The sequence below is a fragment of the Lonchura striata genome, chromosome 14, assembly GCF_050655825.1.
Source record: "Lonchura striata isolate lonStrDom1 chromosome 14, ASM5065582v1, whole genome shotgun sequence".
In the NCBI taxonomy this organism is placed as follows: Eukaryota; Metazoa; Chordata; class Aves; order Passeriformes; family Estrildidae; genus Lonchura; species Lonchura striata.
The window spans coordinates 7,768,877-7,788,723 of NC_140716.1; the positions used below are offsets into that span (position 1 = coordinate 7,768,877).

General features: G+C 35.2%; 1 protein-coding gene across 8 annotated transcripts in view; it reads left to right on the top strand.

Moving 5' to 3' along the window:
* The window catches only part of DNAH3 (dynein axonemal heavy chain 3), a 58,593-nt gene that overhangs the window by 2,899 nt on the left and 35,847 nt on the right, over positions 1 to 19,847 (top strand). For 6 of the 8 annotated variants that reach the window (XM_085592289.1, XM_085592290.1, XM_085592292.1 and 3 more), the window contains exons 2-26: positions 369 to 459; positions 1,983 to 2,096; positions 2,888 to 3,092; positions 3,462 to 3,495; positions 3,993 to 4,173; positions 4,677 to 4,866; positions 5,348 to 5,543; positions 6,447 to 6,572; positions 7,232 to 7,427; positions 8,692 to 8,871; positions 9,253 to 9,389; positions 9,547 to 9,652; positions 10,218 to 10,396; positions 10,689 to 10,873; positions 11,865 to 11,988; positions 12,549 to 12,705; positions 14,467 to 14,611; positions 14,870 to 15,081; positions 15,338 to 15,429; positions 15,857 to 15,971; positions 16,451 to 16,567; positions 16,740 to 16,919; positions 18,006 to 18,142; positions 18,795 to 18,996; positions 19,580 to 19,672. In XM_085592289.1, coding sequence (XP_085448415.1) covers positions 2,007 to 2,096; positions 2,888 to 3,092; positions 3,462 to 3,495; positions 3,993 to 4,173; positions 4,677 to 4,866; positions 5,348 to 5,543; positions 6,447 to 6,572; positions 7,232 to 7,427; positions 8,692 to 8,871; positions 9,253 to 9,389; positions 9,547 to 9,652; positions 10,218 to 10,396; positions 10,689 to 10,873; positions 11,865 to 11,988; positions 12,549 to 12,705; positions 14,467 to 14,611; positions 14,870 to 15,081; positions 15,338 to 15,429; positions 15,857 to 15,971; positions 16,451 to 16,567; positions 16,740 to 16,919; positions 18,006 to 18,142; positions 18,795 to 18,996; positions 19,580 to 19,672 — 3,579 coding nt within the window. In that variant the 5' untranslated portion in view covers positions 369 to 459; positions 1,983 to 2,006. Of the gene's footprint in view, positions 1 to 368; positions 460 to 1,937; positions 2,097 to 2,887; positions 3,093 to 3,461; positions 3,496 to 3,992; positions 4,174 to 4,676; positions 4,867 to 5,347; positions 5,544 to 6,446; positions 6,573 to 7,231; positions 7,428 to 8,691; positions 8,872 to 9,252; positions 9,390 to 9,546; positions 9,653 to 10,217; positions 10,397 to 10,688; positions 10,874 to 11,864; positions 11,989 to 12,548; positions 12,706 to 14,466; positions 14,612 to 14,869; positions 15,082 to 15,337; positions 15,430 to 15,856; positions 15,972 to 16,450; positions 16,568 to 16,739; positions 16,920 to 18,005; positions 18,143 to 18,794; positions 18,997 to 19,579; positions 19,673 to 19,847 lie in introns of those variants that run through there. The other 2 variants (XM_085592287.1, XM_085592293.1) reach the window with 2 other exon arrangements.

Here is a 19,847-nt window from a genome sequence, read left to right on the forward strand (position 1 = left end):
TGACATGGGCTTATTCTTCTTGGCAATTAGTGTGTGGTTCTGCTGTAAAACACAGCTGGGGGGCCCAGGGTCCCTGGGACATTAGAAGAGAACGGGCCGTGGGGAGGAAACTGGTGTTGGAGAAAATGGAAAGGGCAGGATTTAAGAAAGTCTGGCTTGAAGGATATCTTGGGGGGAGTTAAAAAGATTAAGGTGAAAAGTGAGCTTGGGAGGAATGGTGAAAAAAAGAGCATAGAAGTTTGGAGGAAGAGAGTTTATTGTTGTAAGCAGCGAATGTGAGAGCTGATTTTTCTTCTTCCTGGCAACTGGGATAGAAGCTGATTGACACCTTGTGCAGTACCTGAAATTAGTCTCTCTTTCTTTTCCAGTGCATGTAACAACAGGATGTTCACACTGAAGGGAAGGACCAAAAAATTCTAAGTAAACGAAAAGCCAACACAGAGCTCGTGTCTTCTGAGGGTAAATTCCTTCTGCAGTGACTGTGAAAGTTCAATAACTTTGTCAAAACTTCAGATGCAATTGGCCATTACTGGTGGTTAGTGGCTTGATATTAGAAGAACTCATTAAAAGACACATTTTCATGTTAAATATTCTTTGGACTTAATCCTTTATAATGGACTTTTTATTAAGAATTTTTAAAAAATATTAGGTGTTTGAAAGGCTAGTTAGCATATAATTCAGGAGTTTTTTTAGGATGAATGATGGCTTTTTTAATGACTCTTGTACCTTTAAGAATTAATGAATGGATATCCTAATGAACTGTATCATTTATTCATTTTTAAAGTACCCTAAGGCCCAATCCTTTAGTCATTAATCAAGGGGAATTCATGCTCTCTTTAATGAGTTATGTCTGGCAGCGATAATGTCTTTATTTCTGTGTGTGTGCAGGCATGCTGGGGAATACCAAGGAGGTAAATCAAATCAGCCCTTTCTCAAATTTTATTTCTGAATGGGCTCAACTTTGATATTGAGGAGGGCACAATTTTGTCTCCTAGAAAACTGATTCTAGCAGCCTCGTTTTTCAGTGATACATCAGAAAGCAATAACCATGTGCTAAAAGTGTGTTAAAATTATGTAAAAAAAGATTATATCTTATTCAAACATAATTGTATAGGGTAATAACTTCCTCTTCCATGGTGATTTAACTCACTGGTGTTCAGATACAACACACTTCTACTTCCTTTTTCTCATAGTGTCACTGTGTGTTTAGGAAATTTTTCCTTGTGACTCTCCGAAACAAGTTTCATTTAGGAAACTCAGAACAGACTATAGGCCAGGCTTTGGCCTATACTAAGGAAGGCTGACATTCAAAAGCATCTTAAAACATTGTGAGGTTTAATATTTCTGTGAAAATATCCTGGCAGAACTTTGTATGGCATCCTGGAGGCCATTTCAAAGTATTGTCCCCTTAAAGAGGTGAAACATAATCCTAAAACATGTCAGATATCCTGATATTTGTAGTACAACAGTTTGCAGAGTACTTGTGAGCAATTTGTTCTTCCAGCAGCATCCTGGTAATAACTTCTTCTATAACTGGCTCCTTGTAGACATTAAAAAAATCTAGAGGGGTTTTTTCCCCTCCCCAGTAATACAGTTCACACAACTTGGACTGTTTCACTGTCAATTTGGCAGGCTGGTAGGATTTAATATTTTAATATCCAGAGTTTATGCCATTAGAAACTCCATGTGGAGTTTTTAGTATAACTTAAAACATTTAACTAATTTTAAGTAGTTTCCAGGGATATAAAAATAAGATTTTTTTAAAACTGGTATTTACTGGTATTTAGAAGTCTTATGAAATGACTGCAAAAACCATGTTTTGCTGAGGAGCCCACCACAAAGAATGGCTGTTTCCTTAAAATTGGAAAAGTTACAATATGTAATTGTCGATGAAAACTGAAGGACACTTCTTTCTCCATGAATCTTTTTTGAAACAGAGTATTTCATCAATATCTTTGAAGTTGCTTTTCATTTCTGTCTATACACAAAACAATTCTGTGTGCAATATGAGTCGCCGAAAACAGTCACTGAAATTATCAATCCTACGTACGCCTGCACCTGCTTCTGCTTCAGATGCACCTTCAGACTTGCATGAGGTATGTGCCCTCTCCTGCTGTCAGGGTATGCAGACATTCCATGTGCTGGCAAATCCCCATTCTTTGCAATGGGGTTTAGTCAGCATGGTGGTACTGGGTCAAAAGTTGAACTCGATGGCCTTGGAGGTCTTTTCCAGCCCTAATGATCCAATGATTCCAAGTATATTCATGATTGTATCTCTTGTACTTTAATCTCTGAGGGTATTTTGAGACACGCACCTCATGTGCCTGTGAGGTATCTTGGTAAAGTTCAGACATCAGGACTGATGAAAAGTTCATCAATAAGTCACCTCAGAAAACACAGAATGAACAGACAAAAGAAGTCTATTACAAATCCTTACTGATGTGAGAGAAAGACGAGAGCTGAATTTGTTAACTTGAACTATTCTTCAACTATTACAAGGACTGAGTATTCAAAGTAGATAGGTCATTAACAAAGGCCTAAGGAATAGGAATTTTCTAAATCTAAGCAAATATAAGGAGAAGAAAAGAAGCAAGATAGAGATGTGGGGGAGCAGAAAGAACTAGATAATAAACTGTGTTCTCTTATTTATAAAAAATACCTTGATTATGCAAAAAAATGCCTGAATACAACTGAAGTGTTCTGTAAAATTATCTTTATACATGTGGAAAGCATAATGATCTAAAAATAGGTCGGTGGTCAAATGCATGTCTGACCTGTGTATTTGCTTTTTATACTAATTGATGTTTAATCCTGTTCTAGCTCTAAGAAGGCTTTTTAAATTACTGTGCTTTGTAAAACTTTTGCTTTTGTTTTTTCCCAATTTCAGCTTGTCCTTCAGAAAGCCCGTTATCCCCCTTTGATGCAGGAGTCATCATGGACTTTGGCAGCTCCATTCAAGGAACAGCATCACTACCGAAACCCAAGTGACTCCATAGCTAATAACTACACTCTTACTGCACAGGATTTAAAAATGAAAAATATAAAAAAAATGAAGTCCTTTTCAATGGTAGAGTTATCACAGTCTTCACTGTGTATCCATATTTAAGTGTGTCTATAAGTTTAGGCTTGGTTGTGCTATGCATTGTTATCTCTAATTCTTTATCTGCTGAAGCATCATCCCTGGAAACATCACTTATCCCTAATGAACACTTACAAGCTTATCACCTCAGAGTCAGTATAGACAAATTGCCAATGTATGCATAACTTCAGTAAATGTTTCACATTTACTAGTTAGGTTCATCCCTACAAATGATCACATACAGTGCTTCTCTGTGACATTGTATTTTTTTTTTTCTTATTTAATGATGTGATGAATTATCTTAGCTCTGTTTTCCACCAATATGAAATATCTTATTTGCAAAACATGTCTGTATGTGATTTTTCTTAACTGATATTTAAAGCTGCAAGGAAAAAGCGGCGCTGGAGTTCTGACAGGTAACATACTGTAATGTGATAAAGATACAGATTATTACAATAAATCTGGTTTCAGTTGTGATTTAATATTTCTTTTTACTGAATGCTGTGTTAAGCATCCAAGCATGAGAAGTTAAGGCCCTACAAAAAATGTATGTGCATCAAGACTGGCTTTTGAAACACAAGATTTTAGTAAGATAATGACATGAAAATACATTATGATCTTGGGCAACCTAAATAACAATCCTAGTAGGTTTGACTCTGGTAGAACTGCTCATAAAATACTGCCTATCTGAGTGATACTGGGCAGTTGTAAGGTTTGCATGCTTGCATGCTTTATGTTAAAGTAGTATTTGTATTATGCAATTTTAATGAGAGTTTTTTATTGAATAATTTAAATACTTCCATACATCATACTTGTCCTCAGTGTAGCACAAGTGTTTTATATAATCGTTGTCATCTGTCCTTAAACATTGCTGCTTCCTTATTCACTAAGTTTGTATTCTTTTTTTCAAAAGTACTTTGTTAAAGAGTGTGAGTCGCATTTCACTGAGTGTACCTGCTCACACACCAGAACTGCATGTCATAAATTATACAAACAACCAGCCACTGACTCCAGAAGAACAATTTGCTCTCATGGATTTACATGAGAAGGAGATAAGTAAGCGAGAAAGGCTACCTTCAAGTGATGATTTAGAGGTATTTATATAATTTCTTTTTAAGGTGAAAGTAGCAGCAGTAATCATCTGCAAGATATCTAGAAACTGTTTACTAAAAGGTAGCTGAGAAAAGCAGGCAGTACATGAGGATTAGGAGATGTAAATACTCAGTATAGCAAACTGCTGTTAAATATTACCACCTCCTTTTTCGTTTTTTTAGCTACTCTGATTTTTGTTGTAAAAGGTTTGCAAGTTAAGTATCTCCCCAAATTATTAACTTCTCATGTTGTTCTGTAGTACTTTTTTATCATTAATTTAATATGCTGAACTGAGTTCTAGTGGTCTATGTGCTTGCATCAACACAGGTGAAAGTACTGTAAAGATATCAGTGCTTTTAAAGGAGTATAGTTAGATACCCAAAATCCATTCTATTCAAACACCTTTCAATTACAGAAAGGTCTTAAGTGATAGAAAAGCTAAAAATACTTTGTAGTAGTTAATTATCTGTCACAAAATAAGCATAATCTTTTAAACATTTTTTAGCGGTACTGTCACTACATATATAATGGAGTGCGAGAAGACATGCTGGCACCTCAGGATAAGGAAGTGGTGAATAAAATTTTAAAACATATTCCAACTCGCATTCTTCCTAGCCCAGAGCTAGAGAAATTTGTGGCATGTTTAAAAGAAGAGATTAGGAAAGACTATTCTGTCAGCCTCATGAAAGCCATTGGTAAGACTCACAATCTCTAAACAGTTCCAACTATGTAGACATTTACTGCACTTTGAAAGCAAATCTCCTTCTATTCTTAGCATCCATGGAGAATTCCTCTGAGGTCAGTAGAACTACAGTAGGTCTCTGAGAGAAAATAATCTGTTATCATGCTATATAGCATTCAGCAATTTCAACAAATACCTATTTATGAAAGCTTACATCTCATCAAATGGAGAGGTGTAATGAAAAATTGTTTCTACTGTCTCCTATTTTTAGAATCAGGACCAATTCTTTTTTTTTTTTTTCCTTTAATAATTTTAAAATCAAATTTGTAATTTGGTTATTGTGCTGTAATTTATGCTAAAACATACAAATATGACCATATTAGTTTTAAATGTGCAGAATTCTACTTCTTCCTGAATGATGAAGATATAGTGGTTCTGAATATAGATTTTGGCAATATATGCAGTCTAACCATGATATATATGATTTGTTCTAGTTGATTATGTCTTGTTGGATCCAGCTGAGAGGAAGAGACTCTCTATTCAAAGCACCCCACGCCCTTTTCCCCGGAGAGTTGTCTGTGCGCCGGTCCCGTGGCACAGCTCTTACAAAGAAACAAAAAGTTGGAATGAAAGCAATCTGTTCATAGTGAATTCAATGATGCCCACTTTGCAAGAGCTCTGGCTTTCTCAGTAAGATGGCTTGTTCATAGGACCTTAATGAAATGTAGCATGTTTTTATTTAATGATTTGGTTAGAGTGCATCTGCTGACTTCTCTACATATGCTACAGAGATCCTGGGGGAGCCACTAGATAGAAAGGGGCAAAATATGTCTTTTTTTTTTTTTTGAGCCTCTATTTCAGCATGATTGTTTCCTGCAATCGCTGAAGGAACATGTGTTACATGATGTGAAAAGATCATCCCCTTTGTTAAAAAGGTGCTATACCTAAATTAAGATCCAGTGCTCAAGTAAATGGTGGTTTGGAATTCTCCTCCTGCTTGCTGTTATGAACAAAATTAACTCTTAAAACTCAATATCTTTCAAATGTTTGTAGTTGAAATTTGCCCTGGGGAAATTTGAAAATTGAGATTTGTTATTTTAGTAAGATAATATGGTAATTCATAATTCTGAGAGCTGTTTTTGCATTTAAGAAACATTTGCAGGAATTTAAGCTTGTATATTACAGAGTGTGATATATGCCATGATGCTGAAATTTCATTTTTTTTCCCCATAGAGTAGTCAGGATAACTACTTAATAATACAGAATAGAAGCAGTAGGTTTCATTCTGCATATTCATTAATAACTGGATATTAATGAATCTAGGAAAAGGAGAAGGCAATTTTAGCAAAGAATTAAGAGTTTTAAATACAGCAAGTACAACTAAAATTTGTGAAACCCTTTATGTTTGTTGATAGAAAAACCCAATCAGAAATGCACTTGTTGGACAGCTTGGTCATGGAGTGATATTTATAAATGAAATTACATTTTTAGTGTTTGTTATATACTTGAGGCCTTCCTGACTATATTTCACGGATTTTTTTTTAAACAGCTGTGATTTTTTGATAAGGATCTCCTCTGTGTTTCCCCTCCTAGGTACAGCTGCCTCCGGTTTGTTCGCACTGCAGAGGTGCTCTGTGGACGCCTGCCACTGCTGCCTGCGGAGTTCGAGGACATCATTCAAAGGCACTGTGTGGAAGCTCGTGATATCCTTCAGCACAAGTCAGTGCCAGCTCTGGTAGCTGTACATAAATAGAGTATCTCAGGGTCTGACATACAGCAAGGCCTGTTTTTAAGACAGATCTTAGACTGAGATGACAGCAGTCCCAGCCACAAGGCTGCCAAAACAGAGGGGGAATAGCTCTCAGAGGAATAAACATTGAGGCACTGTCAGAGCCTGTGGAATTCAGGTTTCTAACCATGAGAGGAGTGGAGTCTGTAGCTGTAAAAATGGTGGAAAATCTTTTTTTTTTTTTTTATTAGGGAAATCAGTCAATTTAAGAATGAGAATATATGAGACACATGATGGAAAGTATTTGCGTTCTGCTGCCTGAGATATCTTCCAAACTTTTTTCTCATTTAATGCCAATAATTGAATATTGTTTCATAATCAATAAAGCAGTATAATTTGCTATTGTTTTGTCTACTACTATTAATTTAAACTAATCATAGTGGTCCATTATAACATGCATCCTTAGCTTTAAAACTTAGGTTTCCCCTAAGTCCTGGAAGGTATAGTTTTGTTTGATATCTAATTATCAATTAACTTCTAGCCCTTTAGATTTTACTCATTCTTTGGGTAATTTCTGAGTTTAGTCTTACTTTGCTCCTTGCAACAAAATCTAACAAGCCTTTAAAAACTTTGTATTATTTCATTGTAGATGGATTCCAACTTGTGCATCTCTTTTTATTGATCAGAGACATATGTGGCTTCATTTTGCTCCTCAAAGAGACTCTGATTCCTCTGAGAAAGTTGAAAGCTATTTTAGCTCCGTGGCAGCTCTAATGTCATTACAATTGCGTGAGATGGTTGTTAACTCCTTAGAAGATCTTCTTGCATTTTTTATGATCCACAAGGTATGTGCTGTCAGGTATACGTATAGTTTTCTGTCTTACATGGAGATAATTCATATAACCATAAAATCTAGTGCTCTTTGAAGGCTAAAATGTCCCAGATGGCTCTTGCCTTCATAAAAAATGGCTGTATCCTTCAAAGGCTTCTGTATACTCAGTGGATTTTTTGCACAGTCAAGAATTGCTGACCTGAACAATCTCTTGGCAGGTCTAGGGTTCCAAGTAAGGTCTATAGCAGATTTCAACTCAGTCTTGAGTGAGTGTGCATTTAGTTTATTTTAGTTTAGCTTTTTTAAGTTTAATTTTCTTGTTCTTGACCAGTTATAGTATTTCTCTGAAAGGACAGAAATAATCCCCTTTGAAGACAAAAGTGTGCACAGTCACTGTGCAATCCTTTGCTGAGGTGATATATGGGTGTGGTGTCCCTGTCTATACCCAGTGAGTGCCCTCTATTATTTCAAGTAATGCACAGGATTATAACAATAACCAATACACTGTGGGAGTTCTTACCACTGTTTTGGCTACCATAAAGTTGCTTCTTTGATGAAATTAGTATTTTAAATATAAGATCACCCAGGATGTACCTTGGTAAGACAAAATGAGTAAATATGGTGGGTTACATACTGCATTGCAGAGGATAAATTAAATCATTTTCTTAATGCAATTTACTATCAAACCTTGCACTAAGCCTTGCCACTAAGATTTACATTTAGATGATGATTGTGTGGCTGGTGGTTGGGATTTTAAATTTTTTTTAGTTTCATCTGGTGGGTTGGTTTGGATGGGGTCTTCTATTTGTTTTGTTTTGTTGCTTGTTTTGTTATTTTTTTACTTATTATAACACCTACATTGAGAATCTAGTCATGGATTAGGACTCTATTATTGTAAAGGCAATTTGGGGGTAGTGTACTTCTTACTGACCATACAATTAAAAAATTAGATTCTACAATTTATTTCTCATAGATATTATCAATTACTTTTTAAAAATAATTTTTTTTCTGTATGATAATAATGATGTAGTTCTGTTACTTAAGAGAAAAGGCAATTAGGCTTAAATCTAGTTTCTTAATTCTAGCTTTTATAGATTCATTTAAAAGTCAGTACCATAGGATCTTGTTTGAAACATCAGATTTTGTATAAATATCAGGGAAGATGATCCCATTGTTGTTGTGTAGTAAGGATATTTGGGGAGTTTGAACAGTTTAAAAGTTTTTATTCCTACAGATCACTTCCTTGTTCTGTAAATTTTTCCTTCTTTCCCCTAAAGGATGGAAATGACTTTAAAGAACCATATCAAGGAGTGCAGTTCTTCCTGTCGCAGATACTCACAGTCAAACTCCTTGTGAAAGAGCCTGATATTGCCTTTGAGCCACCTTTGGGAGCATGTTGGGATTTAATCAGTCATTGCTTCAGGAAGATTCTGCAGAGTGCTGAGGAACTCCCAAAGGTGCTGGATAAGTTATAGCTGCATACAAAATACAATATTAATAAAAACTATCTATAGTATAAAAGTTATGAATGAGGCTGAAGACTGACAAATAGAAGATAAAGATGAGGATTGTGAATCATGAACTGTGCAAACTTTTTGGTTATAGAAGATATTTTTCAGATTCAAGTTACATTGAAGCACTGGTTTGATTTTCATATTATTTTCTCAAGCAAACTATGTGAGTAACCACATGTTAATTATGGATCAGAGCCTTTTCACATTGCACTGTTTTTTATCAAATAATGATTTTTTTAATGTGGTAGGTGAATGGTAATAGAATACCTTTTTTTTCTTTGCTATTCTGTTTCTTGTTACAGTATTTTTAATGATTTCCTTTAGGTAGAGAAACTTCTATTTCCAGAATTACGAAGAGATGATCTCACTCTTAATACAGTCAAACCACATGAGTCATTGTTTTTGGAGTATATAAACAAACTTGAAAAGATCTTTGAAAGCAACATACTTGGTCCAAAGAAGTAAGTTTTGGCTGGTAACTCCATTGCCCTTCCAAACCCTTAGTTTCATAGCACTGTCCATTTGACTAAATAGACAATGTGAGTGTATTTGTTTCTTTCTATAGAGAAACTTTGCATCAGAAACTTATGTTCGTTTTTGTGGTTTTCTGTGTTTAAGGTATTTAAATGTGTACAGGAAGTACAGTAATCTTTTGAACAACAAATCACGGCAAGATGTCTCAAAATTTTTGGAAAAAGTTCCTTCTTTAGATGCTTTAACTGAGGTAATGTGTACCTGACAAGTGCAGCATGTCCAAACAGCTGCTAAACCATCACACATGACTTCCTAACTTACTGCCTCAAGAACAAATCACTTATTTTACCTTTGGGAATACTAGGGAGTGCTCAATTTACATAGCTCCTTACTTTAGGGCTGCTGTGCAAATGTAAGAGGAGGTTTCTTTATAACGTCCTTCTGTCAGTTTTGTTTTTCTTTCTTAGCAGAAATGGCTGCCCAGAGTATTTGGTCAATCTGCAGCTTGCTTGTCTTTTAAATGTCTTGTCCTCAGTCAGCCCTCTACTCTTCCCTTTGCATCCTTGAGTTAGCATATGGCCTAATGCTTGCCTAGGCAGCTTGGGGTCTTCCCTGATATGGCAAATTACTGTGCAAGGCTTTCAGCCCTGGAATCTGTGGATAAAAGCAGGTCTCTGGAAAGATAAAAATGAGTTTTCCTTCATCTGTTTAGAATAAACGATCCAGTTTGTTGGATGTAAATTATTAGTTGTGTCAGATTTTTCAGCTATAGACTTTCAGGAAAAATAACAAGATTTATTATATTCTGTTCTTAGAAGATTGACAGCTTCACAAAACTGAAAGAAGAGATTGCTTCTATGGATATCACTGTTCCTCTGGCCATGTTCTGTCTGGATACTTTACAACTGAATGAGGAACTCTGCAGTCGGACCCAGAATCTCAAAGACACATTGATTGAATTTGAAGTGATGGAAAACAGACAGTTAAATCAAAGGTACCGGTTTGCATGGATGCTTTTTGGTGTCTGCCTGCATTGGTGCTGTATATCTGTGGATGAGATACCTTTATTCATTTCCTGGGGTTTTTAGTGCTGACCAGATTTAAGTGCAAGATGGGCAGCCTGGCTGAACAGGGAACTTTGGATAGAACTCACAGGAAAAAACAAAAAGTTCAGTGTATGAAGAAATGTAATTTTTTTTTTTTCCAAAGAAAAAATAATTTTACTAGATCTTGCCTCTCTATTTGTTTACAATCCCAGTGATATGTATATTCTCTTTTTGTTTAAGAATTTGTGATGGTTTTGACTTTATTGCAAAGAGAATGAGTGAGGTGCCCCAGAACACTGAACAGCTAGTAGAATATGAAGCATTCTTGAAGAAATCCAGTGAAGTTACTGTTGTTAAACTGCAAAAGGATCTTGACAAAGCAGCACACAGGCTGCAAATCCTCATGGACTATGCTGATCTCTCTGGTATGTCTATCTACAGAATATAAAATTTCCATATGAGAATATTTATATATTGATAATGGGCTTTACATGCCTAAATGCTGCATCTTCCAGGGTGCTAATGGAAAGTTCCAAAAGACAGGAGGGAAATAAAAATAATTCAATAAAGGCCAAAATGTACCAGTGCAGCAAGGAATAGTAGGGGAATGGGACACAGCATAATGTGTTTTAGGTATTTTTTAATGTGTTTTAGGTATTATCAGGTAATGTTATGTAATCTGGCCAAATGATGTTACACCTCTATGTTATTAAATAAAAATTCTCCACATAAAAGCCATCCAAAAACCCACATGCCAAAGCCTCTATGACAGCATGTAGAAAGTGTGAGAACTTGCATCTCTGCAGCTGAGGATTAAATCAAAACAGGCCTTTAGTTGTTTTGCTGTCATGGTTTGCTGTTCTTAGTTAATATAAAAGCTATTCTCTAAGACTGAAGATATATCTGTAGAAGTTACTTTTAGTTTGCATTTTTAATACAAAGCAAAAATGTAATTAACAGATGCAATCTGTTATTTGCTGCACCTAAAAAGGAAGGGCAGTTAAATGAATGCAAACCTATTTTAGTGCCAGGATGATACTGTTTCCTGAAACAGAATACATTCTTGGATCAGATGATGATAGAAATAACAAGGATATGTCATGTTAGACTTCATTTATGATAAAAATTAGGATGCTTATGGAAGCCAGGACAATTTTCTGTTACATTTTGGACTGGTAACATCTTATTTAGATAATTTCACATTCTTAACTTGATTTTACAGTTTTGCTGTCAGTCAGACCTTGTAGGGAAGAGTTTCTTTCAGTAAAGATAATCCAGCCACCAGTTTCTTGGCTTATTCCTAAACATAGTTTAACTATTTTGCTTGTTAGTAGCCATTCCATTATATAATAACCATTCTATTAAATGATTAGTTAAAAGGCTTTTTCTTAAAGGTGACTATATTTTTTATTTTAGATGAGGACATAAATCTGAACAGTGAAGTTTTCCATTGGCCTGATGAGATTAAGAAAATATTTGAAAGCAGTAAAAATGTGTTGACTGAGAGGAGGGCTCAGGTGGAGAGAGCATTGTTTGAAAGGTATGGTGTTAAGTAATTTTATTTCACCGGATATTTTTAGAGAAAAGAAAAATCTCAATATGAGTAGAAGGGAGATAATTTCAAATAAAGAGAACTTAGAAGGAACCTGAGAAAGTAAGGACTAAATCTGGCTTGTAGTATTATGGAGATTTCTGAAAAATACTACTGATGAGTATCCTTACACCTAAATAGATCTGAAAGGAGGAATGGAGAATATTTATTCCTGAATATTAATAATTTTATGTTGTTATATTGATTAGTACAGCAGTACACATAGTTTTGTTAAATTGTTTTCACTCTTCCTTTATTTTCTCCCGGTAGTAGAGGTAGCAAATATAAGTAAAGTAAAAATTGTGAGGTTTGAAAATGAGCCTTAAATTCTAATCCTGTGAACTGCATAGTATTGACATAAGTGACTAGTGAGCTTTCACTGGCATCTGTGTTTACACTAGTATTGAGATCAGATTTCATGTACAGTGCCTGTTGTAATTAATAAAGTAACTGAAACTAGAAAAGGAATGAAACACAACATTGTATTACCTTAGCTATCTTTATCTTAGGTCTTCTCAGTTTAAGACAACTCTTGAACGTTATTATAAAGAAGTAGAAAGCTACAAGAAGCGGGGAGATATTGTGACCGCAGAAGAATTGAGGAAGAATACTGAGAATTTCAAAAAGTTAAATAAGAATATAGATAGTGCATTAGCAGAATTTGAGGTTAGTATTTATTAATTGAGTATGAAGTAGGTTACAATGTGCTGGATGAGCAACAGTTTGGTTCCTGCCCTGATTTTTTTTTTCAGGGTTCTGGCCATATATTGTTAAGATGGCTTTAAAATTTCCAAATTCACCAAGATGTGGCAAATATCTTCATGTGCCTATATGCTGATTTGTCCCAACTACTGAGTTGAAGAGCAAATCTTGGGAAAAAAGTATTTCAGGGAGTTTTTAAATTGAAATAATGAATTTCAGTGTTTCCAAGCAGTCAGTAGTACCAAGATGTTATCCAGAGAAAACAATTCTTCTGGCACAGTTGGCAGAGGCAGAATGTAAGTGAGCTGCACTTGGTTTGTGCACATGGTTTGTGCACTGGAGCTGTGTTTTCAGTTCTTCTGCTTGTTCTCTAATTAAACCCAGATGTTTTTCAACTGTTTGTATAATTTCCATTTAATGCTGATAGGCATTAAATATGCATTTTAATATACAACAGGAATTTCAAATGCTAAGAAACAAACTAAAGACCAAGATTTCTAGATTCTATTCAGGGCTCTCCATCCAATTTACTGTATCATCCTAAATTGAACAGTTTGTCTCAGCTGTGACTCTGCTGGGAAATGAGAAGGGTTGTCTGTGAGAGATCTCACAGGCATTGTGAGGCTTAATTAATCTTCTAAATCACAGTAAAACAATGAGATTTCTCCATATATGGAGCCATAAGGGTCAAGATTTTAATTAAGTCCCACTCTAAAGGAAAAATGGAACAAATTAATTGAGTTTAGAATTTAAATAAACTGGTAGTCCTACACATCAACACAATTAATCTGATTTAAATGCATCTAGTATTTAATTAGTGTGAGTTTACAGCATGGATATGCTGTTATAGGTATATCAGAACAACTAATTAAGCCTAAGTTTCTTAATACATTCTTGCAATGGGAGGTGTAGCCACATAATTTAAATGACATGACAATTAGCTCAGTGAAAACATTAATTTAAATATTATATAGGAATATGGATCTTTATATTTTTTCTGCCAGCAGCTCATATTGAATGATTACAAGTTTTATGAAAGGCCTGGTAGCATTATAAAAACACAGACTCAGGACTCAATCTGAATTCGGTGTCTAAATTTCAAACAGAATTTCTCTGTGCTTATCTGCCCTACCTGTAAAATGAAGAAGACAATACTTTCTTAAAATCTAAATCTTTGCACAATGATTTTTACTGTAAGATCTTTTGGGTGAAGACAATGTCTTACCATGAATAAACACAGCAATTAACATCGGTTTTGGTGGGAGCTCCCAGATAATTCTGTAAAGAAAAAAACCTAATCATAGGTTTAAAAAAAATCCTACAAGCCTCTCTAACTGAGGGGCTTACATTTAGCTTTCACTGTAGATTGGAAACTTGTAAGCCTTGTTTTCACTGAATTCCATGGTACATTATCTTATTCTAAAATGGATTTGGATTTTAAAATTTATTTGAGTAGTAAAAGATATCCACAAATGCTGGGTTATCCACTGGACTTGATCTTATAATGGTTTAGGTTGGAAAAGACCTCTATGATTCCATGAACAAATCAGGGGAATTTTCAAGAACACCGTTACTTTATGCACCTAAAATCCACAGGCCTATATCAACAGAACCATCTGTCTTTAAGGCATATCAATTAATTGTGTTCAGTGTTGTCTGCTTAGAAGTTAAACAACAATAGGAATTTTTGATGGGAATAATATAATTTTCTTTTTCTCCTTAAAGGGCATTAATTATGAAGAAGATTTGCTTGGGCAGGAGAAGACTCAATTTCCTCTTTTGCAATCTATAATTGCAACCAAAGAACCTTTTGAGCAGCTTTGGGTAACAGCATATACTTTCCATACCAAATCTGAGGAATGGATGAATGGTGAGGCTTTGATGTTCATTTGAAGAAACATGTTATTTGCAGTTACTTAAGTAGAAGCTGAGAGAGTTGATTAGTTATGAGAAAATAATTTTAAGGAATAAATGCTGTTAAGCAGTGTGAAATAGAGTTACTGACTTGGATTTTGCATTAAGATATTTTTTTGTAACACAGAAGACAATGATGAAAAATAGCTGTACCACCCTGGGAATCTCCTTGTACTGAAGTGCCTGCTGTCTTTTTTTATGCTGTTTTATTCAGGACCTCTTCAGCAATTGAATGCTGATGAAATTAATGAAGAGGTTGGAAATATGTGGAGGACCATGTACAAGCTCAGCAAGAGCTTCCCAGATGTGCCGGTGCCCAGGCGCATGGCAGAATCCATGAAATTCAAGCTTGATAAATTCAAACAGCATCTTCCTGTCCTGTCCATTGCCTGCAATCGTGGAATGAAGGAGAGACACTGGGAGCAGGTACTTTGAACTCTGTTTTTGCTGTGGAAATATTCTGCCATAGAAACTGACAGTCCAATATCTTTTATCCTGTGACATGATAGATCCATGAAATCTGTAACGCCACAGGCAGAAGCTTCTTTAAATTAATAATTTATGGCAGAAAAGCAAATTAGGGTGTTGCACTAATACTTTGTTGGAATTTGTTGCTTGCTGTTTGAAAGTATTTTACAAAAAGGCATCTTGATAATAGATTTATTTCTTACTTTATTTTCAGATTAGTGAAATTGTAGGATGTGAGATCAAACCGGATAAAGACACTAACCTTAAATACATGTTGGACTGTGGACTTTCAAAATTTATTGAACAGTAAGAAATTTAATCTAGTCTCAGTTTTAGACATTGTATTTCATAGCTCAGATACCAAATATTAGTTCTTTTGGGGTTTTGTGTGCTGTTAGAACATGCTGTAAAATCAGCTATATTTATCAAGGTGTGAACTGTCAGTTGTTCTTGTAGCACAGAGGCATAGAAATCCAGTTGTATTCCTAAATCACTTAATTTGCTCATTCAGAATTTTCTGTCTGTATTTGTCTTCCATTTAATGTCAATATCTCTAACTTGGTGAAGCTGAAAGTGGAAAAATATTCCTTGAGGAAAGAGTCTATGATATTATTAGAAATTATTATGAAAGGTAGTCTGATATGCAACTGCTTTTTTCTACCTACAACTGCTTTTTTTTTTTTGCTCTTTAGCTATGTTACAAAAACATTTCAAATGTTTCATTTCAATTTAGAATAGAACCTGTTGGAGCAGCTGCAAGTAAGGAGTATTCTTTAGAGAAATCAATAGAGAAGATGAAATCGGAGTGGGTCAACGTGCACTTTGGTTTGGCCAAGTACAGGGATACTGTAAGTAAACACTAAATAATATATAACTGAAAATAATTGCTTTGATTCTGAATACCAATTGAGAAATATTAGAAGGATTTTGCTGATGATTCATTGTGGTGAAATGGAAAATTGTATCTTAGCCCACAGCCAGGCAAATGTCTCCATTATTATAACTCCTTTTATGTGGACTTCAGTATGTGGAGACCTTGTGATCTCCCATACTCATCCTAACAAATCTGTGAGCCTGAGGACTTCCCCAGTATTGTATGGAAAGCTGGACAGTAGTGAAATTTTAACTTGCCCAGAAGAAAGAAGAGTCACAGTGCAAAAGATGAAGTCAGAAGGCACCAGCTTCCTCTCACAAAACAATCTCTGACACAGAGGTGTACAGAAGAGATTCCATTTGATATCTTCACGTGATAGAGTAGGGAGAAGCAGGATGAGTGGTGAAATAAAGTGACTGCCATTTGACTTACCAAAATATGACTTGTTTCCAGGACACTAACATCCTGTCAGCAGTGGATGACATCCAGCTTTTGTTGGATGATCACATTGTTAAGACTCAGACAGTGTGTGGCTCTCCCTTCATCAAACCAATAGAAGCTGAATGTGTGGTAAGGAAAAGCAAGTTTGACTGAGCTTGCATGTCTCATAATAAGCCTTCCTCAAGTGCTTCAGGGTATTTTGACATGATAAGACATTAAAGATTTGTTAAATAAGAACACATATTCTTTTTTTTTTTTTCTTGTTGTAATTTTGCTTAACTACTAAATGTTTTCATTGCAGGCTTGGAGAGATAAGCTGTGTTTAATGCAAGATATTATAGATAGCTGGTTAAAATGTCAGGCAACATGGTTGTATTTGGAACCAATTTTTAGTTCGGAAGACATTATAGCTCAAATGCCTGAAGAGGGCAGAAAGTTTAAGATTGTGGATTCATACTGGAAAAACATTATGACAGAAGTGGTAAGTGCTAGCATTTCATGACATTGTGCATTTGGTAACATGATGATTAATATAATGTGCATGCACTGTTCTTTTCTGCAGTCGGATATTTGTATTGATGGACTAGAAAATCCTTTACTAAAGTCCAGTGAATTCTAGTCTTTCAGTAAAATTGTAGATTACATCATTATTGCATTGAGATTTCTGTAAAGGCTGGGTGTTGAAGGGTGAATCATAGCTCAAGGAAAATGAATTCTAAATTTTTTAACTTTCTTATGACTAAATGGTCAGAATTAGGTAGAAAGATTAATGATTTGTGCTTTCAGTATATGGTTACAACTGCTCTGACAAAGTACAAATCTTTGTTTGGATACAGTGAGAGTTTGCATTAGACTTATAAGGTGTACACACTTTTGGAGCCACTAAATATAACTAAATATGATTTTTCTCTAATATGTGACAGCATGGTTATTCAAAAATTTAGTGACTATGGACTGTCACAGTAATGAGTCAGGATAAGATAATGGGAATAGGAAATGCAATTTGGTAACCTGTTCAATTCCTGTAAATAAGAAGTTGAGTAAGAGGCCAGACAGTGATGGTGTGAGCTGTTTGTCAAAAACGCTGGGAGTGTGTGGTTGTATGGTAAAGGTGTTGAAATAATCAGTGTAACTCAGTAGGAGTTGAGACCTGTCCAACAGCTCAGACTCTCTGAATGATGAGGCCTGTTCTGAAATAGAACCCTCTGAGGAGGACTGTTATCAGAAAGACAGGACAGGGAATAATTGTCGTGTGCTGTGTCTCTGATAGAACTCATTTGTGAGTGGCAAATAATGTAGCAAGCTCAAGACACAGGAGCAAGTGCCAAAGATCTTATTTGTTGATATTTCCTTCATTAATGTCTGTGAATTTCAAGTTGGTAAAATTGACAGTCTTAAAAGCAAAACTATCAAATAATGCAAATGTATTTAATACCATGAAAGCACACTACAGAGAAGAATTACAGCATTTTATCCTCCTGCAGTATATGAGATTGGTGCTTACAATTTTAATGTAAAACTTATTGTAGTTTTTAGTAGTTTCTGCCATGTGTTTGTTTTTACAAAGGTGAAAGACACAAAGGTACTTGTAGCAACTGAACAACCCAAGATGTTAGACAGACTTCAGGAAGCAAATACTCTCTTAGAGGACATTCAAAAGGGGCTGAATACTTACTTGGAGTCGAAAAGATTATTTTTCCCAAGGTAAATTAGTTAAACAGGCCTAAATTAGAAACAAGAAGCTCTAAGCTCTTTCAAACTATTTCTACTGAACTTAAAAGTCTGATTTTATAAGCATATGTGGGACACAGTCACATGCAGCAAAAAATGAAAAGCTGTTCTTATCAACAGACATAACTCATTTTCCTCAGTTGTGAAATGCCAGAACAGGTGGGGATGGGGAGGCACAATCTGTCTATCACAGAGTAAACTTGGATTGGAAAGGCATCATTGCTTACAGGGTATTTTTGAAGGAGCCTTCCCATGGCTGATATGCAATTATGTCTCTGCCCCACCCTCTTTAAAGGTGTGTGATGTGTGGGTGTTGTTCATGATCATGAGGAGCGGGATTCAGGGTTTTTACAGGGTACTTAATAGCTGGCTGGAGCCATCTGGTGTTCCCTGCCTGAGTTTGAGAACCCTTATTCTCCCTTTGCATAAAAAGATGATCACATTGAAACTCTGAACAACAGATGTGATAAGTTTTATAATGTTAAATATTGCTTAAGGAAAAGGATTTGAGATAATAATTTCCTCTCTAATACATTAGTATCTTAAGCAACAATAAAACCAATTGTATGAGTGGATTATTAATTGAAATTTTCATGATTGGAAAATAATTATATTTTTCTGGCAGATTCTTTTTCCTGTCTAACGATGAGCTGCTTGAAATACTGTCTGAAACAAAGGATCCACTTCGAGTACAACCACATTTAAAGAAGTGTTTTGAAGGAATTGCTAAACTGGAGTTCACAGAAGATCTGGAGATCATAGGCATGATCAGTTCAGAGAAAGAAACAGTTCCTTTCATAGATAAAATCTATCCAATGAGAGCAAATGTAAATTGTTTTTTAATTTTACTATATGAAATTAGATTAATATATAATACATTGCATAAAGTGCATGTTTTTTAGGGAATTAGGTTTAAACCATTTAGGATCACATCATGAAAGGAATTTAGGAAGTGAGAGTGCAGACTGGTATTCTAGAATAAAAAGGATTTCCTACAAAAAAGAGTAAGACATACCAGTTTTGCAGTAAATTCCTCTGAAAGGTGGGGCTTGTTGTGAATTACCGATACTCTTTAATGCTGCAGGAACAGAGCATGCCCTGGGTTAAAATGAGCAGGCTTAGTTGATGATGCAATCTGTGTTTTTTGTTTAAGCTTTTATGAAACATATACAGCTGTTTCTTTAGCTGGGTTGTCTTTAGAGTTAGCTTTATATACCTGCCTTCAGACAGTGTAAACAACAGTATTACCAGTCATATTTTGGGTAATTTCAACCTTTATTCCTTTTATATACAACACCCAGATCTGAAGAAAGCATAATTAAGCCTAACACATTTCAAATAATTTGTTATAGAAGAAAAATACAATCGGGAAATGTGTATTGACTCTTAACTGTTTTTCTTTTTTTCAAGGGCATGGTAGAAAAATGGCTTCTGCAAGTAGAAGAAATGATGTTGGCCAGTGTAAGACAAGTTCTTCAAGATGGCATAAAAGGATATAGCCAGGTATAAGTTAGATTTCACAAACAAATATACATGAATAGGTTGCTCAAATTCTTAACCAAAGAAACATGTTTGAAGCTAAGTGGAATCCAGCTCTTCTTGTTTAATAGTACCAGTCTGAAGTTTTAGTTCTGAAGTTTCAGGAGGAAAAAGTATTGAAGCTTTAGATGCTGATTCT